The sequence below is a fragment of the Mizuhopecten yessoensis genome, unplaced genomic scaffold (assembly GCF_002113885.1).
Source record: "Mizuhopecten yessoensis strain PY_sf001 unplaced genomic scaffold, ASM211388v2 scaffold5547, whole genome shotgun sequence".
NCBI lineage: Eukaryota > Metazoa > Mollusca > Bivalvia > Pectinida > Pectinidae > Mizuhopecten > Mizuhopecten yessoensis.
The window spans coordinates 1,852,506-1,874,400 of NW_018406103.1; the positions used below are offsets into that span (position 1 = coordinate 1,852,506).

General features: G+C 34.8%; 1 protein-coding gene across 8 annotated transcripts in view; it reads right to left on the reverse strand.

Moving 5' to 3' along the window:
• LOC110450927 (tumor protein D54-like) overlaps positions 1–21,895 on the reverse strand; it is a 44,681-nt gene that overhangs the window by 13,046 nt on the left and 9,740 nt on the right. For 2 of the 8 annotated variants that reach the window (XM_021498734.1, XM_021498737.1), the window contains exons 2-6: positions 12,503–12,651; positions 11,933–12,081; positions 10,457–10,516; positions 5,770–5,829; positions 2,918–2,977 (exon numbers count right to left, since the gene is read on the reverse strand). In XM_021498734.1, coding sequence (XP_021354409.1) covers positions 2,918–2,977; positions 5,770–5,829; positions 10,457–10,516; positions 11,933–12,081; positions 12,503–12,651 — 478 coding nt within the window. The remainder of the gene's footprint in view (positions 1–2,917; positions 2,978–5,769; positions 5,830–10,456; positions 10,517–11,932; positions 12,082–12,502; positions 12,652–21,895) is intronic. The other 6 variants (XM_021498735.1, XM_021498740.1, XM_021498736.1 and 3 more) reach the window with 5 other exon arrangements.

Sequence of the window (21,895 nt, forward strand, 5' to 3'; positions counted from 1 at the left end):
GTCCCACCCCTATCTGTCCTCCATTTTTACAATATATGTATAAAGACTAGGTCAATACCTATTCCATTTACATGTACTCTACTCGACCTCAACCTAACCACTACAGAAAACTACTGTATACTGGAAAATTTTCGCCCCAGTCAACTTTCGCCCTGTGCCCAGGAGATTAATTTTCACTGAGTGTTAATTTTGCCCTTCATATTTAATTCCTATATGAATTTTGCTGTTTACTATAATCTATTCGCTGAAATGGTAAATTCGCCCTCATTACAGAGGACATAAAAGGCGAAAATTAAACTGCAGTGAAAATTTCCAGGCATGCAGTATTCCTTATTATAGCAATTTTCTGTGAATGGTTCACAACTATTGTATACATTAGTCTGATCAAGGGATACAAATTTCACTTTCAGAACATATTAACGTGTTATCAGTTCAATTAAAGGTAAAGGTATCAATCACAACAGCATCAGAGTAGGTTTCTTTAATCTATAAGGTGTACATCGACCAGTTTAGCCCCATGAGCGGGCTTCTTACAGGTATCCAGTTGAAGGGTAAGGGACCCTCAGATCCACCTCAGTACAAACGAATGGCGTTGACTTCCTGCACACCCAGTACAATAAAAGTAACAGTCTGAATTTTGCATAACCAATGGTTTACTCCGCCCTCATCTACTGTTGATGGTGTCACAAAATTGTGTCTCGTTTACGGAAAATTGTATACAACGTACAATACCTTTGCTCACACATAATGTTGTCGACATTACGGAAACTTGCTATGACTTAAAGCATGGTTTAAATGAGATGATTCCTCCAATTAACGGGAAGAGGTTTATTGAGTGAACGTAAATAAATTTAGATATATCTCAAAAAAGTGGGTTTAGCAAGTTTAAACTCATGTAAAATTGGTGGATAAATTACGATGTCCAGCTTTTAAACAACCATGCAGGCTGATGACTTATAATCTATAGTTCCGTATCTGGGACTGAACATTACAAGAAATACAATTTCTTAATGTTAAACATAATTTTTACCTGTTACAGGGATCAATCTAGATTTTAGTGGAAATAACCCTTTTTTCAGATTTGGGGGAAATTACAATTTTGATACAAGGCTCTAGCGTCATGAAGGTAAAAGATAAACATTTTGTCTGACATATATGTGTGCAGTATATTTCAGATTTTAAACAATTTTAGGCTTAAATTTGTAGAATTTTTGTCTAAACTAAGTGGAGAAAATGTATATATGCGGTATTATGCATTTTAACTGTTGAACTTTAAAGAAAACAAATTTAGGGGAAATATTTTGAAGAAAAAACAGCTATTTTGAAATAGGGGTTTTGAAGTGCACAGGGGGAATTTCAAAGTACAGGGGAAATTTCTCCTGTAGGGGAAACTACCCATAAACGGTGGTGAATCAAGTCTAGATTGATCCCTGCTGTTAATCAAACAACATAACATAAACTGGGGCATGCTATACTGTTATCTACAGTTAATCACTGCTGTGTGCTCTTAACATCTTTTGTACAGCAACACCAGACTTAATCAACATTTAACAATAGTTGTTTGCACAAAGTTTTGTTAAAACTGGCCCGATGAAACAGGAGTACCAAAGGCCTGAACAATATAGATGCCTGTCTTGAAATTTTTCTGATGCGTAATTGTTTTTAAAGATATGAAATCTGGAAAGGTAAGAAGAAGAAGCTTAAATTGTACTGTATTACTCAGTCAAGTTGAGAACTATATTCTTTGGTTGTACTGAAATTAGCAAACATACTGTACTTGACCAACTTCAGATAAAGAACATAAATGTAATATATCATTTAAGACCTTTAAAAATAATATTTTGCTTCTCATTCTCCATATTTCAAACCATAACGTAGAAAAATCTGTATTGCCCCTTTTACTCATTATCAATTCATCTTAAACCATTGAAACAGAAAATATTTCACAGCGCTTATTATTTACTTGCAGATTTTTATTGATTAGTGTAACTGATTTCATCATCAAAATCTATTCATGGAAACCAATGACAATTCAGAGTGCAGCATGCAAATTAATTACATAATGTATGCACTGATTTTGCTCAACTTCAAACTTATAAATTTCATCATAATTCTGTCGTATTTAACTGTGTAGAAACTGTTGACCAATCAGAGCTCAGTTTGCTTACGAATTATGCGTACATTTTGCTCGACTTAGAACTCGGCCTTTGTCATTGTATAATGTACCGGTTAAAAACTGACCAAGTTTCATCAGAATCTAATCATAACTGCTGACTAAGTTATTGTGCAGAAACCATCGACCAATCAGAGCACAGTATGCTTATTACCGTAATTATGCAAGGACAGCCTCAGTCTGTGAATATTGTAAAAGTTTACAAAGTTTCATAAAAATCAAATGACATTTTAGCATTCGAGTTATCTAGTAGAAATTAAAGTCTTAAAACTAACCAATCAGAGCACAGTATCTTAATTACTCATACACAGATTTCGCTCATCTTTGAACTTAGCATCAGTCTTTAAATACTGCATATGCTTACCAAGTTTCATAAAAATTGAACAATATTGAACCAGGTTATCCTGCAAAAACCAAATTGTGGATGGAAAAAATCTCCCCATACCATATTAAATCTGATTCAATCCTTATCCAGTGGAATTGATAGATTGCAGTACAACTGTTAAGACATTATATAACAATTTCCAAGATATATAAGTATATAACAATGGTTACAGCGACAGACAGTTCCCTTAAGTTCTTAGAGAAATGCTTATATTATACTCTATATAATACTGGTGGCCATGTCACGAGACTTCACTCTCATAACACAATATATCAATGTAAGGGCAGATTACTCAACATTCTGGTAAATACGAACAGGATTTTTCTTCATGCATTTGTGACACTGCACAGCATACTTACGTCGATGAGTTACTGATTTTATTATTCAATTCACCCAAGTAATCATTTGTCTTGTGATATCTGCAAGGAATCCCTTCATCAGAAGTCTTGACATGCTTATCATAATTCTTGTGTAATTACATTAAATATTTAATCAAATATTCATTTTTCAAGAAATTGAATGAGCCATTTATATTGTATGATGATTACGGGTTAAAGTCAGTCAGTCAATATACACTTTTTTTTTACCTTTCACCAAGTATTGTTCACCTATAAAGCATTCGTGCAATTTTAACTTTGACCCCTGTCTGTGTCCTTGACCTTGGAAGTGCACAAATAAGTGTGGTTACTTGCAAAACATCATAATACACTTACGAATAAAGTTTTATAAATTCTCAACTTTTTACAAATAACAACATCCATATAAACATTATTGCAACTTAGACAATGACCTTTGTCTGTGACCTTGACCTTTGGGAACAAAACCGATGTGTGACACACCATCTAATCACAACACATACATGTATAACAATAAAGTTTCTTCAAATAATGTTCAACTGTTCACAAGTTATGATCAGGAAATGTGTTGCAGCAAATTGAGCTTTGACCTTTTGCTTTAGATTTTTACAGCTATAATGATGAAAGATCAGGATACACATGGTCACATATTTCAAACAGATATAATTTAGAAATTAATTAGGCAAATGACAGTATCATGGAAGGACTCAGGTGAAAAGATTTCAGGTAAACATTATAATATCATGTATGTCAGCTGGTCTCCATTCAAGGCTATCAAGTATAAGGAAGGTAACGCCATGCTCATCTGTTGATACCACTGTCGTGATATCTATCAAGGCGACAAAACACTTTAATACAAGTAGAAATATATTTTGCTCCACTTCATAAACTTTTAAAGATTGATATTTCAAAGAATGTTGTTCCTAAGTGTAAAATGGACTGGTCAGGGCAGTAAAAAAAAAAAAAAAATGGACTGGTCAGGGCAGTAAAAAATAAATAAAAAATAAAATAAAATTTCTTTGATAAAATTCAACCATCAATCATTTATTAACCAGCACACGGGAGATAAGAGAACCTGATAAAATAAGGGGAGATAACTGAAACTTGATAAGATAAGGGGAGATAATTGTTCTTGATAAATTAAGGGGAGATAACTGAACTTGATAAAATAAGGGGAGATAAACTGAACTTGATAAAATAAGGGGAGATGAATGAACTTGAACAAATAAGGGGAGATAATTGTACTTGAAGTTTAACTTGATTACAGCAGGGCACATGCTTGATATTGATGATTCTTACATCAGGATGAGGAAGGGTTATTTGTTATAAAGGAAAGGAAAGAAATGGTAAACATCTAAACACAAGTTAGTAAATATTCAGCAAAGAATTGCCATTGTTGATTTCTTCATCAAAATATCCGTTGGTACCTGACAAAGACTCCACTGGAGTCACTGGGCCCATGGCAAAAAAGGGCAAGGTGTTTTTTTGAAAGCTTTATTAGAGACTTAAAGCATAGAAATAAACTAATAGAAGGAATAAGGTTCATTAGTTTGGTATGAATCATAAAGGCTAAGTTTGATTTGAACACAAACAGGAATTGAAAACTTATTTTGTGAGCTTTCCAAAATGTCTTTGCTCGCAACAGAAACAAGACGTTTTCGAAAGCTCGCAAAATAAGTTTTCAATTTCACTCTTTGCTTGGCAAAGGTAAGGAGACGTTTTCGAAAGTTCACAAATTAAGTTTTCAATTTCAAGTTTTTTGTGTTCAAAACAAACTTTGCCTTTATCAAACTAATAAGACGATCCAGAATAACTCTTAAGATAAATGAGGCATTAACTCTTTCACCCCTATGTAACCTTAGTAAACTCTACCATGCATTGATCTGGATGAGTCCATTATGGTCCACAGTGGGGAAAGGGTTTAAGAATTTTGAGTTTATAAAAACAGAGTCCTACTTTATATGTAAGAAAGCAAATGATTAGTGGACAGCAGGTTGAAATAAGAAACTGAATGTTATCATGCCTATATATAGACAAACTTACACCATACATATGTTGTATATAAGCAAGACTTCTGTGAAATACAAAAGATTGATTAAGCTGTGTGTTTACCGCACACGTAAATCTAATGTCCTACTTTTCATCTTTTAAATGCTGTAGTAAAAAAAAAATAGTAAAAAAAATATAGAAAATATTCAAAGTACTGTATTCTATTTGAGAAACAATTATCTTTCTTTTCCTCTTTTTCATGTTCTTAAAAAATAAATGGAAACGCAAAAAATATTAGTAATTAATCTTTTTTCAGCAGCAATTGCAAACACTCTTACAAATTTTTTGTCTATTCATTATCCTACCAATATCAGGAAATAGCCCAAAAGAAAATAGTGTTGTTGTGAATATATATCACAAGTATACAAACTTCTAATAGGAACAAAATATGAGATAGATATTTCTAACATTTTCAAAACAAAAAGATATTTGAATTTGCAATTGATGTTTGTTAATAACTGAAAAATGACTTTTTATATTTTTTTCTGGAGCCGATCAGAAAGGCTGCTCACCAATCAAGGGCCATAGAAACAACAAATTACCGGTACACATTTTGAAAACTTAAAATGGCTGGCGCGGTGGGTGAGAAGATTAGTTTGTTATATTAGACGGTTACCCACAGCTAGAGTAAAACAAACAAGTTACAAACTAACACAGACAATAAATAAATGGGTCTTCATGCCCCAATCTAGTACCAAGTTCTCCCTGAACGAGAGTACAGCGAGTACAATATAATGCCAGCTTGGTGCGATTAATAACAGTTTCGCATTCTCATGCCAAGTTGGATGGTAAGTATCTATACTTACGCCTGAGAATGAGTAATCTTATCATTCATTTCAACCAGTTTTTCGTTAGTCTTTTGATATCTGCAATAAAGATGGTGTAATTGGAATCGTGAAAAAAAAACGACCTACTATTGATCCTCCACATTTTTCATCTCCTAGGGACCAGGCTCATTATAGGGTTAACTCATTAACCCCTGAAATTTCAAGATCAACTATTCCAATCTTTGAATTGGAAGAGTCCAATGTGTCTTCTGGGGCGAATGAGTGTTAATATCTAGATAAGTGTAAAATATACGTTTCATGCAATTTGCTTGTGGTCTGTTAATAACATGATGGCAACATCTGGTATCCCATCCTTTTAATGAAGTTAAGACACAAACGTGTCGAAATACGAGAAGGCACGATCAAAACAACATGAATGTTGATGGGCAGAGTTAGGGCAGAGTTATCTTCTCTTGAGAGCAGGTATTGATTGTTACGTCATTTGTTTGTGAGAGTAACGTCATCAATTTTTGAGAAAACGACGTAATTTTCTCACACAAACCAATGACGTTAACAATCAATATCTGCTTTCAAGAGAAGATAACTCTGCAATACGCAAAGACGGAATAATCACAATAGCAATAGCATGACAGGCATCACTCTTCTTTATCCTCATAAAAAGTGGCTGCAGTGGATTGTGCATTAAGCAATTCAACATGAACAGGTGTTGGACCACCTGCGTGAACACATGGGTTTTCTACGGGTACTCCAGTTTCCTCCCACATTAATACCCCCCTGTACTCTACATTTCTGTCCAACGAGAATGAATTTAAACTTGTTTTTAGGTCAACAACAGCAGTTAACATAAAACTTCATAAAACTTGTTTCGTGAATGTTGTGAAAAATAAATGTCTGTTTTTTTATCAAAACATATTTCGGGATAAGAATACATGATCCACATTGAAACCACACTCAAATATTGAATAATGTCTTTTATTTATTCAATATATTCAGGATAGGAGCACATTGAAACTATGTAAGACATTTGATTTTTGAGGCAAGTGCTATTTTGATTACCTCCATTTAAATGTTAAACACAGCATATGACAACGCATACAAATGAACTAAATTTCATACCATGAATTGCTGGCAAGATACGACAGCAGATTTTAGTGTTGTTTTCTTTTTTTCTCACCATGACTTTAACCCTTCCACCCCTATGCAACTTTAGAAGACTCTCCCATGCATTGATCTGGATGAGTCCGTTATGGTCTATAGTGGTGAAAGGGTTGAAAATGAAAACATTGTGTTCAAGGAAAACTAAAAGTTAAAAATCAATGTTTTCATTTTCAACCCTTTCACCACTATAGACCATAATGGACTCATCCAGATCAATGCATGGGAGAGTCTTCTAAAGTTGCATACCTTCAATTTTGAATTTACAGAGAAATTGTGTTCAGGGAAAACTAAAAGTTAAAAATCAATTTCTCTGTAAATTCAAAATTGAAGCTATCCTTTCTTTTTTGTGTATCAAATGTTAAGATAACACGCCTGTATATGAGACCGTAGCTGCTTATGTTTGACTAAAACCTTGAACAACTATCTTTATATATACTTGGCAACTTTTTTTAAAATGTCCATGGGTACTCTAAATTAAAAACAAAGATAAAATGTGTCTAAATACTCTCCCGGGGGAACATACCACTTTAAAAGACATATTTTTAGTTGTTCTTTTAGATGCAATCATCAAATCTTAAAAAACAGAAAAAGTTTTGCAAATTCACTGGTTGAAGATACTCAATTTTTGGGCCAAAAATCAGAGAGCCTCCTTCCTTGGGAGAGTTTGTATGTATCACTATCTAGTTAACTCATTCAACCCTGAAATTTCGTTATGGACTATTCCAATCTTAGAATTGGAAGAGTTCAAATGTGTCTTCAGAGGTGAATGAGTTAAATACCTACAGTTAAGTCTCTCTCATAGGTTTAGTATAAAGCTAAATGTATATTAATTAAACTACTGTTTCTAATATTAAATCACAATTTCAAAATGAATAAATGATTAAAATCTGATATTATATAATCAATAAAATTTATGCAAATTGCCTGTATTTAGTATGTATGTATTTTAGAATATTGATTAATATTCTTCAGATCTAGATAATGTAGTATTTATTTATGTATTTATGTGGTGGCACGGTTAAGTCTAGTGGTAGGATACCAGGCTCGTGACCGAATTGTTGCTGGTTCGAGTCACTGCACGGCACTGTGTTGTATCTTTGAGCAAGATACTTTACTCCGCTTGTTCCAATCTACTCGGCTGTAAATGAGTACGTGGTTGGGCAGTGCTAGAATTGTTGAATGCTAGCTATTAGCGCCGAAATGGCAGCACCGGCTGTATGCTCCCCAGGGAGTTGAGCAAGATGTTGGCTGGTTGCAAAGGCCCTTTAACCACGGATAATAATTTGTGAGTCAATTTGAGACGACCTACGAACTAGGTTGTGATAAAGTGGTATATAAGAACCGTTTATAACATTATCACCAGTTCTGATTGTTGTTTCAATATTGGTCCCAGCTAACAATTCTCTTTTGATTAACTTTGAAATAGCCTTTTTTAGCAGGGGACATACGTGTAAACTAAATTAAACCTAGGGTCCATTAAAGTTCAGGATAATATTTCATTACTGAAGCTATGGAAAGAGTTGGGGTTATTTTTCTAGTACATCATAAAAATATGTGAAATAAAATTCAAAAGAAAACTTGCCAAACTAGAATACAGAATGTTAGGAAAGGACCCTATAATCCATGTGCCTGACCATATAATGCCCCTCCCCTGCACCCTCACCCAACCTCAAAGTCTATATTTAGTAAATAACCTTATTTGTAGAAACTTTAAAAAATTCTTATTCAACATCTACATATCACATTGTATCAGCATGTCAAATTTCAAAAAGATAATTTTTCTTGGAATTCTGAGATAATCTCCAAAATTAAAAGTATATGGACAAAGGGACAGACAGATAGACAGTCAGAGAGACAAATGGATAATTATTATAGGGCACCTTCATTTCTTGGTCACCCACAAATTATACACAAATATTAACTCATTCACCCCTGAAATTTCATAATGAACTATTCCAACCTTTGAATTGGAAGAGTTCAAATGTGTCCTAAGGGGTGATTGAGTTAAAGGTGCCATCTTATATAAAAAGTAACAGTATATAATTGTTTTAGTAATTGTTTTAGTTGTTAGATTATTGACGTCAAAGAAACATAGAGACGGATAGAGAACAACCCAACCTAATCAGTCATGCATCGGCAGAGATATATGTATAATATATATAGAGAATAGACCCCACCGAATCAGTCATGCATCGGCAGAGATATATGTATAATATATATAAGACATATTCATGAAAATGAAACAAAAACGACATCTAATCTATCAAAAAGTTAAATGTTAGAAAAATTCAAAAACACTTTAGGATGTTAACAAAATCCAAACCAATCAAATAAGCCAAAATGTATGTCAGCTCTGTGTATATCTATGTAGGTTTCATGGTGTGTTTCTTTTAGTTCCAATTTTATCCTATATGTAGCTAAAAGTATTTCAATGTGAGTTTTTCTCCAGAAATTACCTCAACTCATTCACCCCTGAAGACAGATTTGAACCCTTCGAAATCAAAGCTTGGAATAGTCCATTATGAAATTTCAGGGGTCAATGAGTTATTTAAGGGTACCACTTTATCACTTATAACCACAACGAAGAGTTCCATTTCTCAGAAAAGAAGTGAGGAGAATGGCTGACCCACACCAAAGGGTACAGAAATTCACAAGTTTGATAAAGCACCTTTGGACCTTTCCATCCAAAAGAAGGATTTGATTCTAGCATGTCAGGGTCTGAGGATTTGACACATTTACCACTCACGCCCCTGAAGGGCCAGACCCCTTTTGAGTACAAATTCTGGTCCCAATCTCAGGTTGATAATTACAACCAAGTATCATCAAGAGAGCCATTTCAGAGCTGAAATGTTTTATACTTGGGAGTACCCTTTTATACATCGATGTTGCAACAAAAAAGGATTTTTTTCTGGCTTAAAATAAGTTCTTTTGTCATGGTATTGATCATCTTTCATTTTTATGCTTTGGATCAGTAAAGGATTGACAGTGTGCCGGTCATGTTAGCTCTGTCCCTGTAGGGAGTGTTTTCATTTTGTTTATATTTGTTGTCAAGTGCTTAAATTTTCCTACAACTATAATTCTGTGAACTACATTTTTGAGATGTGATTGTTATTGAACAATTTTATAGAGAAGAACTATTTCATGATTCATGATTGTGACAGTGGTGATAATATGTTTGAACTTAATGGTACCCTCTACTTTAACTCATTCACCCCTACATTTTGAAAATGGACTTGCCCAGTCTTTGATTTGGTAAGGTTCAAATGTGACTTCAAGGGTGAAGGAGTTAAAAAGGTCTAATCAACTTGAAATAATAGCAGAATTTTTAACCTTAAAAGAAAACGTTAATTTTGTTTTTACAGCATACCAATAGACAAAATTAATTTTTAGTTAATTGTACAACTTTTAAAGGACAACAGAATCAACTAAATACAGAACTGAAGAGCACGTTAAGCAACTGTTTCTCTAAAGACAGAACTTAGACAAAGTACCCACTGGTTAATACAGGCACACAAAACAAAACCCGCAAATCAGGAGAAAAACTTACGCATTTGAGGCAGTTATTCTTTCTTTGACATTAGTCAGCTTTTCATTTGTCTTCACAACACTAACACAATGAAAAACACCAAAAAATGTGCTGAGAACTAATGCTTAGTGCAGAATGCTAAAAATAATAAAACTTCTTCTCTTAAATGATTCTTACAAAAATTAACAGTATCTCATATCAACTAATTATTTTTTAAATTAGAACTCATGCACTACACATTCATAATTTAGAATACACAAAAAAAAGTATTTTATTTCAAAGGAAAAGAAAATGAGCTTATGTCAAAAAGGAATGAAAACTATTACAACATACAGATATTTAAATATTAACTCATTCACCCCTGAAGACGCATTTGAACTCTTCTAATTCAAAGGTTGGAATAGTTCATTATGAAAGTCCAGGGGTGAATGAGTTAAACTATCTAAACAACATAATTGACAACATTGCATTAAAGCCTGCCAAAGCAGGAACTGTTTTTACCAGGACGATGTTATGATAATGTGTGCTGAATTTCTTATGTTTGACCATAATGACTGCTGACTTTCATATGATGTCCTTCATGAAGAGCTTACATTTTTAAAAGTTTATTTGCTGCCCTAACTAAACAGAACTTGATCAATAATCAAAGGAATAGTTCCATAAGCTACATTAGTATCTTGGCAAGTAACCTATGTAATGATTTAACTTATTAACCTTTTCACCACTGTAGACCATAGTGGACTCATCCATATAAATGCATGGTAGAGTCTACTAAAGTTACCAGTGAAATGGTAACGTTTTATTCCGAAATGTATTTTTTTCAAATCTGAGTCTGGTGTAGATCTAGATGATCCGGACCAGTCCTGTACCAGAAATAAATTGAACTTGAAAAATTAAGGACTTTTGTTCTGAAGAAAGTAATAATATTCTTAAGACAGACCGATCTATTTGCTAAGGAGTTGTTACCCTTTCACCCCCTGTGTAACTTGAGTAGACTCTACCATGCATTGATATGGATGAGTCCATTATGGTCTACAGTGGTGAAAGGGTTAAGATCTTTGTAATAACTGACAGCCTCTTTTTTCCAACTTTGTTACCAATAACAATCTCTCTTCTGTCTTTTGACAAAGAAAAGCGAATTTTTAAATAGTAATCACTGGCATTAAAATCTACAGCTTTGAATTGTTTTCATGAGGGACTTGACACATAGCCTATGGTTTATTCTGGATCAAGTTGGTGCACATGACGCCAGTTAGGTGTTAGTTATTTAATGCGATGGTTTCTTTGTCATTTCATACAGACAAAAACTTTGATTATGCAATTGATAGATATACGGAATAAATGGAACATATCGGTAATTATATGAAAAGTTTTTGTCAAAAAAAGATAAACAGACAGGCTACCATTGAAGAAAATTCATAGAGGAAGAAAAAGTGCTTGAGCAACTGGAGAAAATTCAGAGACAACAAGAGTTTGATTGACCATGAAGACACTTACGTATCTGACTCTTTGATGGTTTTGAAGCCATAGTGAAGGTCTTGTTTAAGCTCCTGGAAAGGAGTAATTCCCATTTTTCTTTTCAGTTCTGAGGCATATCTGACCTTCGATCCTAAAACTTGACGTAATGTGGCGATTTCTCCCTCAACCTGCAAGAAGACGACAGTTAGTAGATAATTCTAAGATTTATTTGCTTCAAAGGGATGTTCTTGTAAGAATTTGACTTTTTTTTTTTTACATTTTTTGAAACTTCCTATTCAACATTATCTTTCCCTGAAATCTACACAAACTACTGTATACATACTTATCTTTTAACTCATTCACCCCTGAAGACACATTTGAACCCTTCCAATTCAAAGGTTGGTATTTAGTTCATTATGAAATTTCAGGGACAATGAATTATAATAAGCCTATGGGGCGAACGCATTATAACCTCTAACTCAAAATAACAGGGTGGGCTTATTATAGGACAATGAAATAGATTTTGTTGGCATTTCTACTGAATTACAGTATATATGGGTGGGCTTATAAACAGGCATGGGCTTATTACTGGATAAATATGATACTTACTATTTCGAGGCTTCTCCTGTATTCTTCCATTTCTCGCTCCCTCTCCTCTGGGTTCTGTAATGCCTGAGGCTGTTCCGATACTGCTCCATCGACACCCTCTACCGTCTCAAATGTCGGTGATTCGAGATTGTCATACATCATGTGTTCATCTGTAACAAAATATATATAGTTAAGATTTTTATTTTTTTTGGGTAATTATTTCTGTAGTCTACTACACTAATATACCGTTGCCTGACCAGTTGGGTTTTCTCCAGGTATGCCGTTTTCCTCTAACATGAAGACCCCATGCGAGCTACCATCTAGCCAACAAGAGATATTAATATCACTTGAAAAAATATATTTCATGATTGTTGTAAAACTTACGAGGTGTTCCGAAGAAGACTTATTGAAATTGTGATTCCGTGAATAAGTTCCGGACGCAAAATCGGAAATTTTAACCCAGCAACATTTTAAACAACTTTACAGTACTCAGTCTTTGAATTTAGAATTAACAAACCATAGAAAATGGGGCAATATAACTATGTTATACAGATTTCTTATAGAATACAGACTCATGCAATTTTAAGAGATCAGACCTTACCCAAGAAAATTTTACTTAAATACCGTTCTTGATATCATGAAATTAATGTATGATGCGTTATGATAAAGGAAGGAAAGTAATTTCACAGAAAACTTTCCGTAATTACAACATTATAAATGAATCAAACACATCGCAGGGAACAATGTTGTAGACGATTGGTCTTTGAAGTAAATTATTCCCATAGACCTACAGTCTTGTTCATGGTGATTGTATATATGGGTCTTATCGTAATTAACTAATTCACACCTGAAGACGCATTTGAACTCCTCCGAGTCAAAGGACGGAAAAGTTCGTTATGAAATTTCAGGGATGAATGAGTTAGGTTCTAACACTGGTATATGCCATTTACACACATCCTCTGATTAATTACTTATATATCTCTCTCTGTGAAATGACAATACCTATACTTATTACGCAGCCGCTGACACACAGAGCTAAACTTTACAGACAGGGAAAGAATGCACCGACTATGTCGTATCAGTCAATCTGCCTGATCTGTGATCACAGTGTCCCAATCAGACTACACAGCAGGGTGAATGCAGTCAATCTCGTCACTGACAAAAAACCTGTTATCTTAACAATCTTGACATGCAATATTTCGTGAGACTTGCTGTACTTGTCATCTCTATATTATGCACCTCGATCTGAATGGGCTCCAAGGGCCCAAATAATATGCGTTTTGTACAACTTCAAATGATGCACGCAGACAACATGAAATTTCAAGAGTTTTTACCCCACGAAATTTACATTGTTCTGCCCGTTTTTGTAAGATGACTCCTAGCAACAAGGACGTTTTAAATTTAAATCTGCCGTTATATAATCTGTGGATGGAGTAAAAAAACACCTCGAGGACATGTACCTTAACTCATCCACACCTACATATTTAAACTGGACTTGTCCAGTCTTTGATATGGTAAGGTTCAAATGTGACTTTAGGGGTGAATGGGTTAAGTGTCCACAAGAGACGGCTTAATCAACAGACGTTTTGTACTAAGGTCTTTTACTAATGTAAATACTGTCCCGATCATGTGGTCACTGAACTACAAAATATCTAATGCTAGCTATGGTTGTATGGTGAAAGCTCCGGGCCATTTTGTGTCCTAACAGACACAAATGTATATAGTACACAACATATTTCCCTGTACATGTATAAATCTAGATAAGCCTACAGTGGTCTCTGTCCTCTATACTGGGAACAATACCTTCACTTATACATGGAGTAGTATTATGAAAAGCTTTTTCTCTGATTTCCTTGTATGAAAGGGGTGTAAGAAATTTCCTCTTGTTTCCGTGACTGTAAGATAAAGTTGTCCAGGGTAGGAAAAGTTAGGGATGTAAGAAATATCCTCTTGTTTCTGTGTGTGTAAGATAGAGCTGTCCAGGGTAAGAAAGGGGTGTAAGAAATTTCTAGGTTACCCCCCATTTCACGTGACGTGATGTCACAATTGCTCAACAATGAAATGACGTCATGAATTTGGAAAAACCTGATGCCGTCGTTATACGGAAAAGGTGACATGATGAAAATAAAACCTTTTACAACATACCTGGTATTAGTCATACAAGTAAGAAAAGATGAGATTATTTTTATTGTGCAAACTATGTTTGCAACTATGGGGTATGTTAAATCTCGCTGATAAGATTTGTTTTCGTAAAAAAAGCTAAGGAGAAATTGATATTTTCAAAATGTTTGCCTGTCCAAACGTATTTTCATGGTTTCTGGGCTTATTCTGGTAGTTGGAATGAGAGAAAAATACTCTTTCATGCCCAAGGGTGTAGGATAGGGAAATTCCACCCACAAGATTTTCAAATTTGGCAAAACCCATGGCAAAGCCTCTGGTTATATTGAAAACCCCTCCGTTGGAATTGCCCTACCCTATAATCTTCATTCTTATACATAAAATGTTTTTGAAATACATCAAGTTCAAACTTTTCTTTCCAATGAATTACATCCAGGATTATAAAAATATCAACGTCAACAGTTTTACTATTGAATAATTTTATAAACATAAAGTATAATTGATAACAGAGCCAAATGAACACACATGTAGTGTCAGATGTATGTAACAGAGTAGAAAATGAATGAACATTAAGTGTCAATGAGTAATAAAAGTGTCAAATGAAAAAATATAAAAAAAATCCCAAAAATTAAATGTCCCATTAGCAATCTGTCTCAAAAAGTAAACATACACAACAAAAGACTTATAGAGGAACCTACATATGAAATTTGAGAAACTCCGGTCCAGTACTTCTCGTAAAGCAGACGTAATTGTTTAAGAACAGACAATATGGACCAAGGATGAAATGCAATCAGAACATCCCAGCATCTGATGATGATAGTCTAAATAAATTGCTTCAAATTATTATTTTAAATGGCGAGCTATCAAGACTATTGATAAGATACCACTACCTGCTTCTGTGAGATCTGAGAGCCCAAAATCATAATCAGAATCTACATCTTCCTCAGCTCGGGGCATTTCCCCGATTATATCGTCCTCAATGTATCCGTCGAGATCTCCGGCGTTAAAGACACCAGTTTCGTCATCGGACTGTGACCCATCATGGTGGGTTAGCTGTAGAAATCGGAGATAGTTATCGGCTTCGCTGATATTCGCCTCGTAGTTGAGTTCGTCAATATTGCAATCCTGGTGATCAATTTGGTCCCCCGTTTCATTAGTAATTGATCCCAATGATTTGTTTCTGTTATTTTCTGTCATCTTTTAATATCTTTCCATGACATGACTGATTTCAACTCAGTTTCAGTTTCAAGGTTTCTTAAAATTGCTTTGCAATCACTGGTATCAGTTTGTTCGGAAAAAAACCACAGATTACTTTTGAAAAAAATAAATATCTGTCATTTAAATTTAGTTTTCCTGATTTTGAATTGTCGATTAAGAAATTTTGAACAGGCTATTGTTTACATTACCGTCTGCAATGTATCCATACTTCTGTACCGTAAGAATGTACCAATTTTGCAAAATGTCAATATTTAACATATATGTCACGTAACCTTTGTTCCACAGGTGACTTCCAACATGCCTGACCTGTTAACACTGTCCCATCATATAACAGGAAGTGATATGGGCCACAATCAGCTGTAACATCACACACAGGTACACATGATTTCTGACCCCGGAAATTCCATCCAATGAAATCTGATTGTTCAGCAAATATTATCACTAGATTTCTTACACAATGCTATAAATAGCATATATCCGCTTTCACCTGAATAGACAATACCACTATCTAGTTTTGTTTTAATCAAGAATAGATAGCTACGTTTATTACTGTTAGGAATACAGTAATATTTGAGATATCGCTGGTCAAAAGACAAATCATTCACAAAATACCTTCTTATCACTTAAGTCAATAAATCCTATTATCACATTTGCTTTGATATTTGTTTTCTTTGACAATAATCCAATATATTGGGGCGGACTTAGCACAGCTGAACAAGCACTCTTGATAAATCCTGAAATGCGTTTTAAATTTTAAGAGCTCTCCTCCATTTATTCGTGGTCAATTGGACATCTGTTTACAATTTTTTGAATCAAAATTTCCATGTCTGAAATCCACACAACATTGCCCAGATGTTGAACACACAATCTTATCTGATGTGTCTGCACTACAAAATATCCCAGATGTGTTTCCAAATCGGTCAATGGTCATGTCAGCTAGGCCCTGGTCAGAAATAACATTAAGCTGTCTAGCATATCTTCTATAAGACAATGACACCTGTTACAGTTAGCACCAAATGACACAGCATGAGACAGAAATTGTCAAAATGAGATTCATGTGTGGGATTTTGGCTGAACAGTCTTGCCACGTCAAATGAGTCAATTACACATGTGACTGCAAGGTACAGGTAAGAATCTGACAGGTGAGTGTAGTGATTAATCACTTATCTATAGCTAATGGGCAGAGAAGAGTTACTTCCCCTGCAGGCATCACATAGTGCACGTTGCAACATTTCCGCTGAAAGTTATAATTATTTTTTTGTCATCTTATACTTCAGATGACAGTTCTGAGGGATGTACAATATGCAAGCATTTTCACACCTAAAATCAAAGTAAAAAGTTGTATTCTTTTATTTCTCATATCTTTGTACAATATTCTTTATTCATTATCCATGAGCTCTAGCTAGTCTTTAGAAAGGGAAAGAAATCTGTGCTTGTCCAAGTTCCATACATGTTCTCAAGTTTTCCTCATCCCTTCCACTAGGGCCTGTGCCTTGTGACTTTGGGAAAGATCACACATAAAAAATCATGATTTTGGAAAAATGAAGTGATTTTTTCATTGTTTTTGGGAAAACATAGCAGAAATTACCTTTATAGATGAAGGGGCCTGAAAGTATAACGCCCTAAATTCACCCTAAAAAATCACTGCTGAGTTATTTGAAAACTTATCAAAATTCCTTTGCACTACTTCTATAGGAAAATTATATTATTTGACTTGACAAAAATATTTTAAGTTAAAAAAAAGTTCAGTAATGCTTTTTCTATGGAAAATCTTAAGTTCAGTAATGTACATTTTATGGTACATGCATGTGTATTTACAGGTACATTGTGAATATATATGACTTTCTAGAACCCTGTATTGTCATTAAGTATAAGAGTCAATCGCAACAGGTTCAGGATAAGTTCAGTTTTATTCTTAGGTAATGTCTACCGATATCTCCCGAACATTGGGCTTCTTCAGGAAGGGTTTTTTACAAAAATATTTTCCCCTGAGGTACTAAGAAATCAGGACACTTTTATTATGTTATCTGTGACGACGTACAATCGAAGTCACATGAGTTATATCATGAATGGTAACTCTAGTTTTTCTTTAACGTTCCATGATGTTCCATAGGGGTTATCTTTATATTAACTATACATATTTCTGGCATATTAAGCTAGACATTGTGTGATGATCCCTGTCTTAATAGATTGTATCTACATGTAAAGGTAAGTACTAGTTTTTTTTTTAAAGTTCACATCTATATAGTCTCTTTCTGCCTTAAGCTCTATTAACACATATTACAATACATTTAAACACATTAAGGATGTTCTGGTTCGTCCAGGCACACCGTTGACGTCGATGAGTATATTGTCATTGGTATATCTAACTGTACATCAACCAAACTTCTGCATTTACTCATTCACCCATGAAGACACATTTAAACTAATCCTATTCAATGGTCGGAATAGTTCATTATGAAATTTCAGGGGTGGAATGATGAGTTAAAGTAATTCATTACCAATGTCACTATTGCTAAATATTTGTTCTACTCCCTATCAAAAGAAATATTCAATAAAATTTTACATGTTATCATGCATTTTATGAAATTGTAATTGTTGGGTATTTGAATGATTGAAAATAGAAAGAAAAAAGAAAAATGAAGGAGTTGAACCCAGGACCTTTAAATTTCAAATCCTACACTTTACCTATGTTGCCATACAAGAACTATACAAACACAGTATAACAAGAGGCCCAGAGGGCCTGTATCGCTCACCTGTAAATGTTAGTAAAATTGAAGATGGAATAGCAAGATGTTGCTGGTTGTGTACATGTATTACATGATGCTTTAGACCAAAAAAGGACAAAATCCTGTTATTCCTACAGAAGAAGAATTTTCAAGAATTTGCTAAATTACCTCTATTGGACCCCACCTCTCAGGCCCCAGGAGGGTCAGAAACACCATTTACACAAACTTTGTTCCCCTTCCCCCAAAGAATGCTTCTGACCAAATATGGAACAAATCCTTTCATTCCTACAGAAGAAGAGGAATTTTCAAGAATTTGCTAAATTACCTCTATTGGACCCCACGTCTCAGGCCCCAGGAGGGTCAGAAACACCATTTACACAAACTTTGTTCCCCTTCCCCCAAAGAATGCTTCTGACCAAATATGGAACAAATCCTTTCATTCCTACAGAAGAAGAGGAATTTTCAAGAATTTGCTAAATTACCTCTATTGGACCCCACGTCTCAGGCCCCAGGAGGGTCAGAAACACCATTTACACAAACTTTGTTCCCCTTCCCCCAAAGAATGCTTCTGACCAAATATGGAACAAATCCTTTCATTCCTACAGAAGAAGAAGGATTTTAAAGAATAATTTGCTATGTTTCCCCTATTGGGCTCCGCCAATCAGGCCCCTGGGGAGCCAGACCCATGGTTTATACAAAATTGGTTCCCCACTACCCAAGGATGCTCCACACCAAATATGGAACAAATCCTTTCATTCCTACAGAAGAAGAAGGATTTTAAAGAATAATTTGCTATGTTTCCCTTATTGGGCCCCACCGCTCAGGCACCTGGGCGGCCAGATCCTTGGTTTATACAAAATTGGTTCCCTTTCACCCAAGGATGCTTCAGACCAAATATGGAACAAATCCTTCCATTCCTACAGAAAAAGAAGGATTTTAAAGAAGAATTAATTTGCTATATTTCCCCTATTGGGCCCCGCCCCTCAGGCCCCTGGGGGGCCAGACCCACCATTTATACAAAATTAGTTCTTCTCCACCACACCAAATTTTGTTAAAATCCGCTCAGTGGTTCATGATGCAGGGCGACGGACGACGGACGCCGCGGTATGGCATAAGCTCACCTTGGTCCTTCGGACCAGGTGGGCTAAAAATGAGTATCCAATTAACGGGTTGCGTAGCATATGCAAAACCTGACCGGGGAAGTTACTTTAGGCTAAAAAACTCGTTTTGGTTGCTTCATCTTCTATATAGAAGGGACAATACTCCATGTAAAAAAAAACTCTGAGTGGAACTTTTCTTTGTGATCATAACTATAGCAGTGGTATGCTTTACCTTATCTCATTCAGCCGTGAAATTTCATAATGGACTATTCCAACCTCTGAATTGGAAGAGTTCAAATGTGTCTTCAGGGGTAAATGAATTAATTGCATGAACATGTATGCCAACGGTACGAATGACAGAATTACTTTTTCCATAATCAATACAGTAGAATGTACCTACATCTGCAGGTAAAACATTGCAGGATGTGACAGGACGAGACAAATACATTGTTCACACAATTAATGAAAGGATTCCGATGCCATAGAGAATGCAGCATTATTACAAAATCCATTTCATTATACAACATCCGACCCAAAGTCCTTACAACTGCCTCCCATCATCAACACCTACCTGTAAACCAACAACTACCTGTAATTAACCTACCTGTAAATCAACATCTAATTGTAAACTAACATCTACCTGTAAATCAACAACTACCTGTAATTTACTTACCTGTAAATCGACATCTAATTGTAAACTAACATCTACCTGTAAACCAACAACTACCTGTAATTTATCTACCTGTAAATCAACATCTACCTGTAAACTAAAACCTACCTGTAGTTAGATTTACCTACCGGTAAATCAACATCTACCTGTAAACTAGCACCAACCTGTAAACCAACAACAACCTGTAATTTACCTACCTGTAAATTAACATCTACCTGTAAACTAACACCTACCTGTAAACTAACACCTACCTATAATTTACCTACCTGTAAATCAACATCCACCTGTAAACTACGACCTACCTATAAACCAAAGATTACCTGTAATTTACCTACCTGTAAACGAACACCTACCTGTATACCAGCACCTACCTGTAAACCAACACTGGTTCAACCATCAAGTACAATTTTCTCACTAAGATTAATATAATTTCAAACTGGCATCCAGGCTTGTTAGATGTTGTAAAAATCAATGTTTAGTCTACATACATCTATGAGTATATATATATAGGTATGAGGGCAGAGAAGTTATATATAGGAAGGTGTATACATACACCACATATATATGTAACGAAACACTGTCACAATTACACTGCACTTATTTACATAAGAATTGTTTCAGTTTTATATTGTACTATACACGTTGAAGGCAATTATTTTTTACAAAATCTGTTATCGATATATCTGATAAAAAATTAGGTAAGTAGGTAGGGTAATGAGTTTTATTTCTAACTTTTGTATAAGGTTTATACAAAGACAGAAATCTTCACTTAAACAGTGCTTCCTTAAAAAATTGTCAGAAAAAGTTCAGGGTAGAAAAATAGGGTAGGTAGGGCAACTGGAAATAAATAACATTTTTCATTTGGCCTACTGATAATTGTAACATATAGCTCCCTCGACCTACTGATAATTGTAACATATAGCTCCCTCGACCTTTATTTGTTTATCGTCACAGTAATTAAGCGGTTGTCCTTTCTCCAATATCATAGCTTTCTTTTCCTTCTTCATTTGGCGACAGGATCCTTGTTGTGTGTACCAAAATCTTGTACTGTGACCTATATATGGAAACCAGTGCTTTGGGAGGGTAGCTTACCATCTGCTACCAGGAATTTAAAGACTTGAGACTAGCTAAATTGAAGAAGGATATAAAGACCCACCTTTAGTCTGCATTTTTAGCTCTTTTGCACAGACGTCATGTAAAATATATACCACCCTGTATATCAATAAACCGGGGTATTTCTATGCAGATGGCAATGAAGGTATTTTTTACCTGATGTAATATGCTGATTTGTATGCCTTTTTTATCTACTATATTTATAACTCCCATTGTAGAAAAACTATTATTCGTGTGCTGTAAAGTGCTTTAGAGTAATAATTTTGCAAATCAAATAGGGCGCTATACAAATGTTGTATATTTATATATTTCTATGATTTTTCTCTCTCTCTACTCCCTATTCCTTCTTCATCCTTTCTGTATTTCTCGTCAAAACCACTCTCTCTCCTTCAGACACATTCACTCAATCAAAGACAGCTCTAAATATTCTTTCTTCCCTCGAACAATCACCCAGTGGAATCTTCTC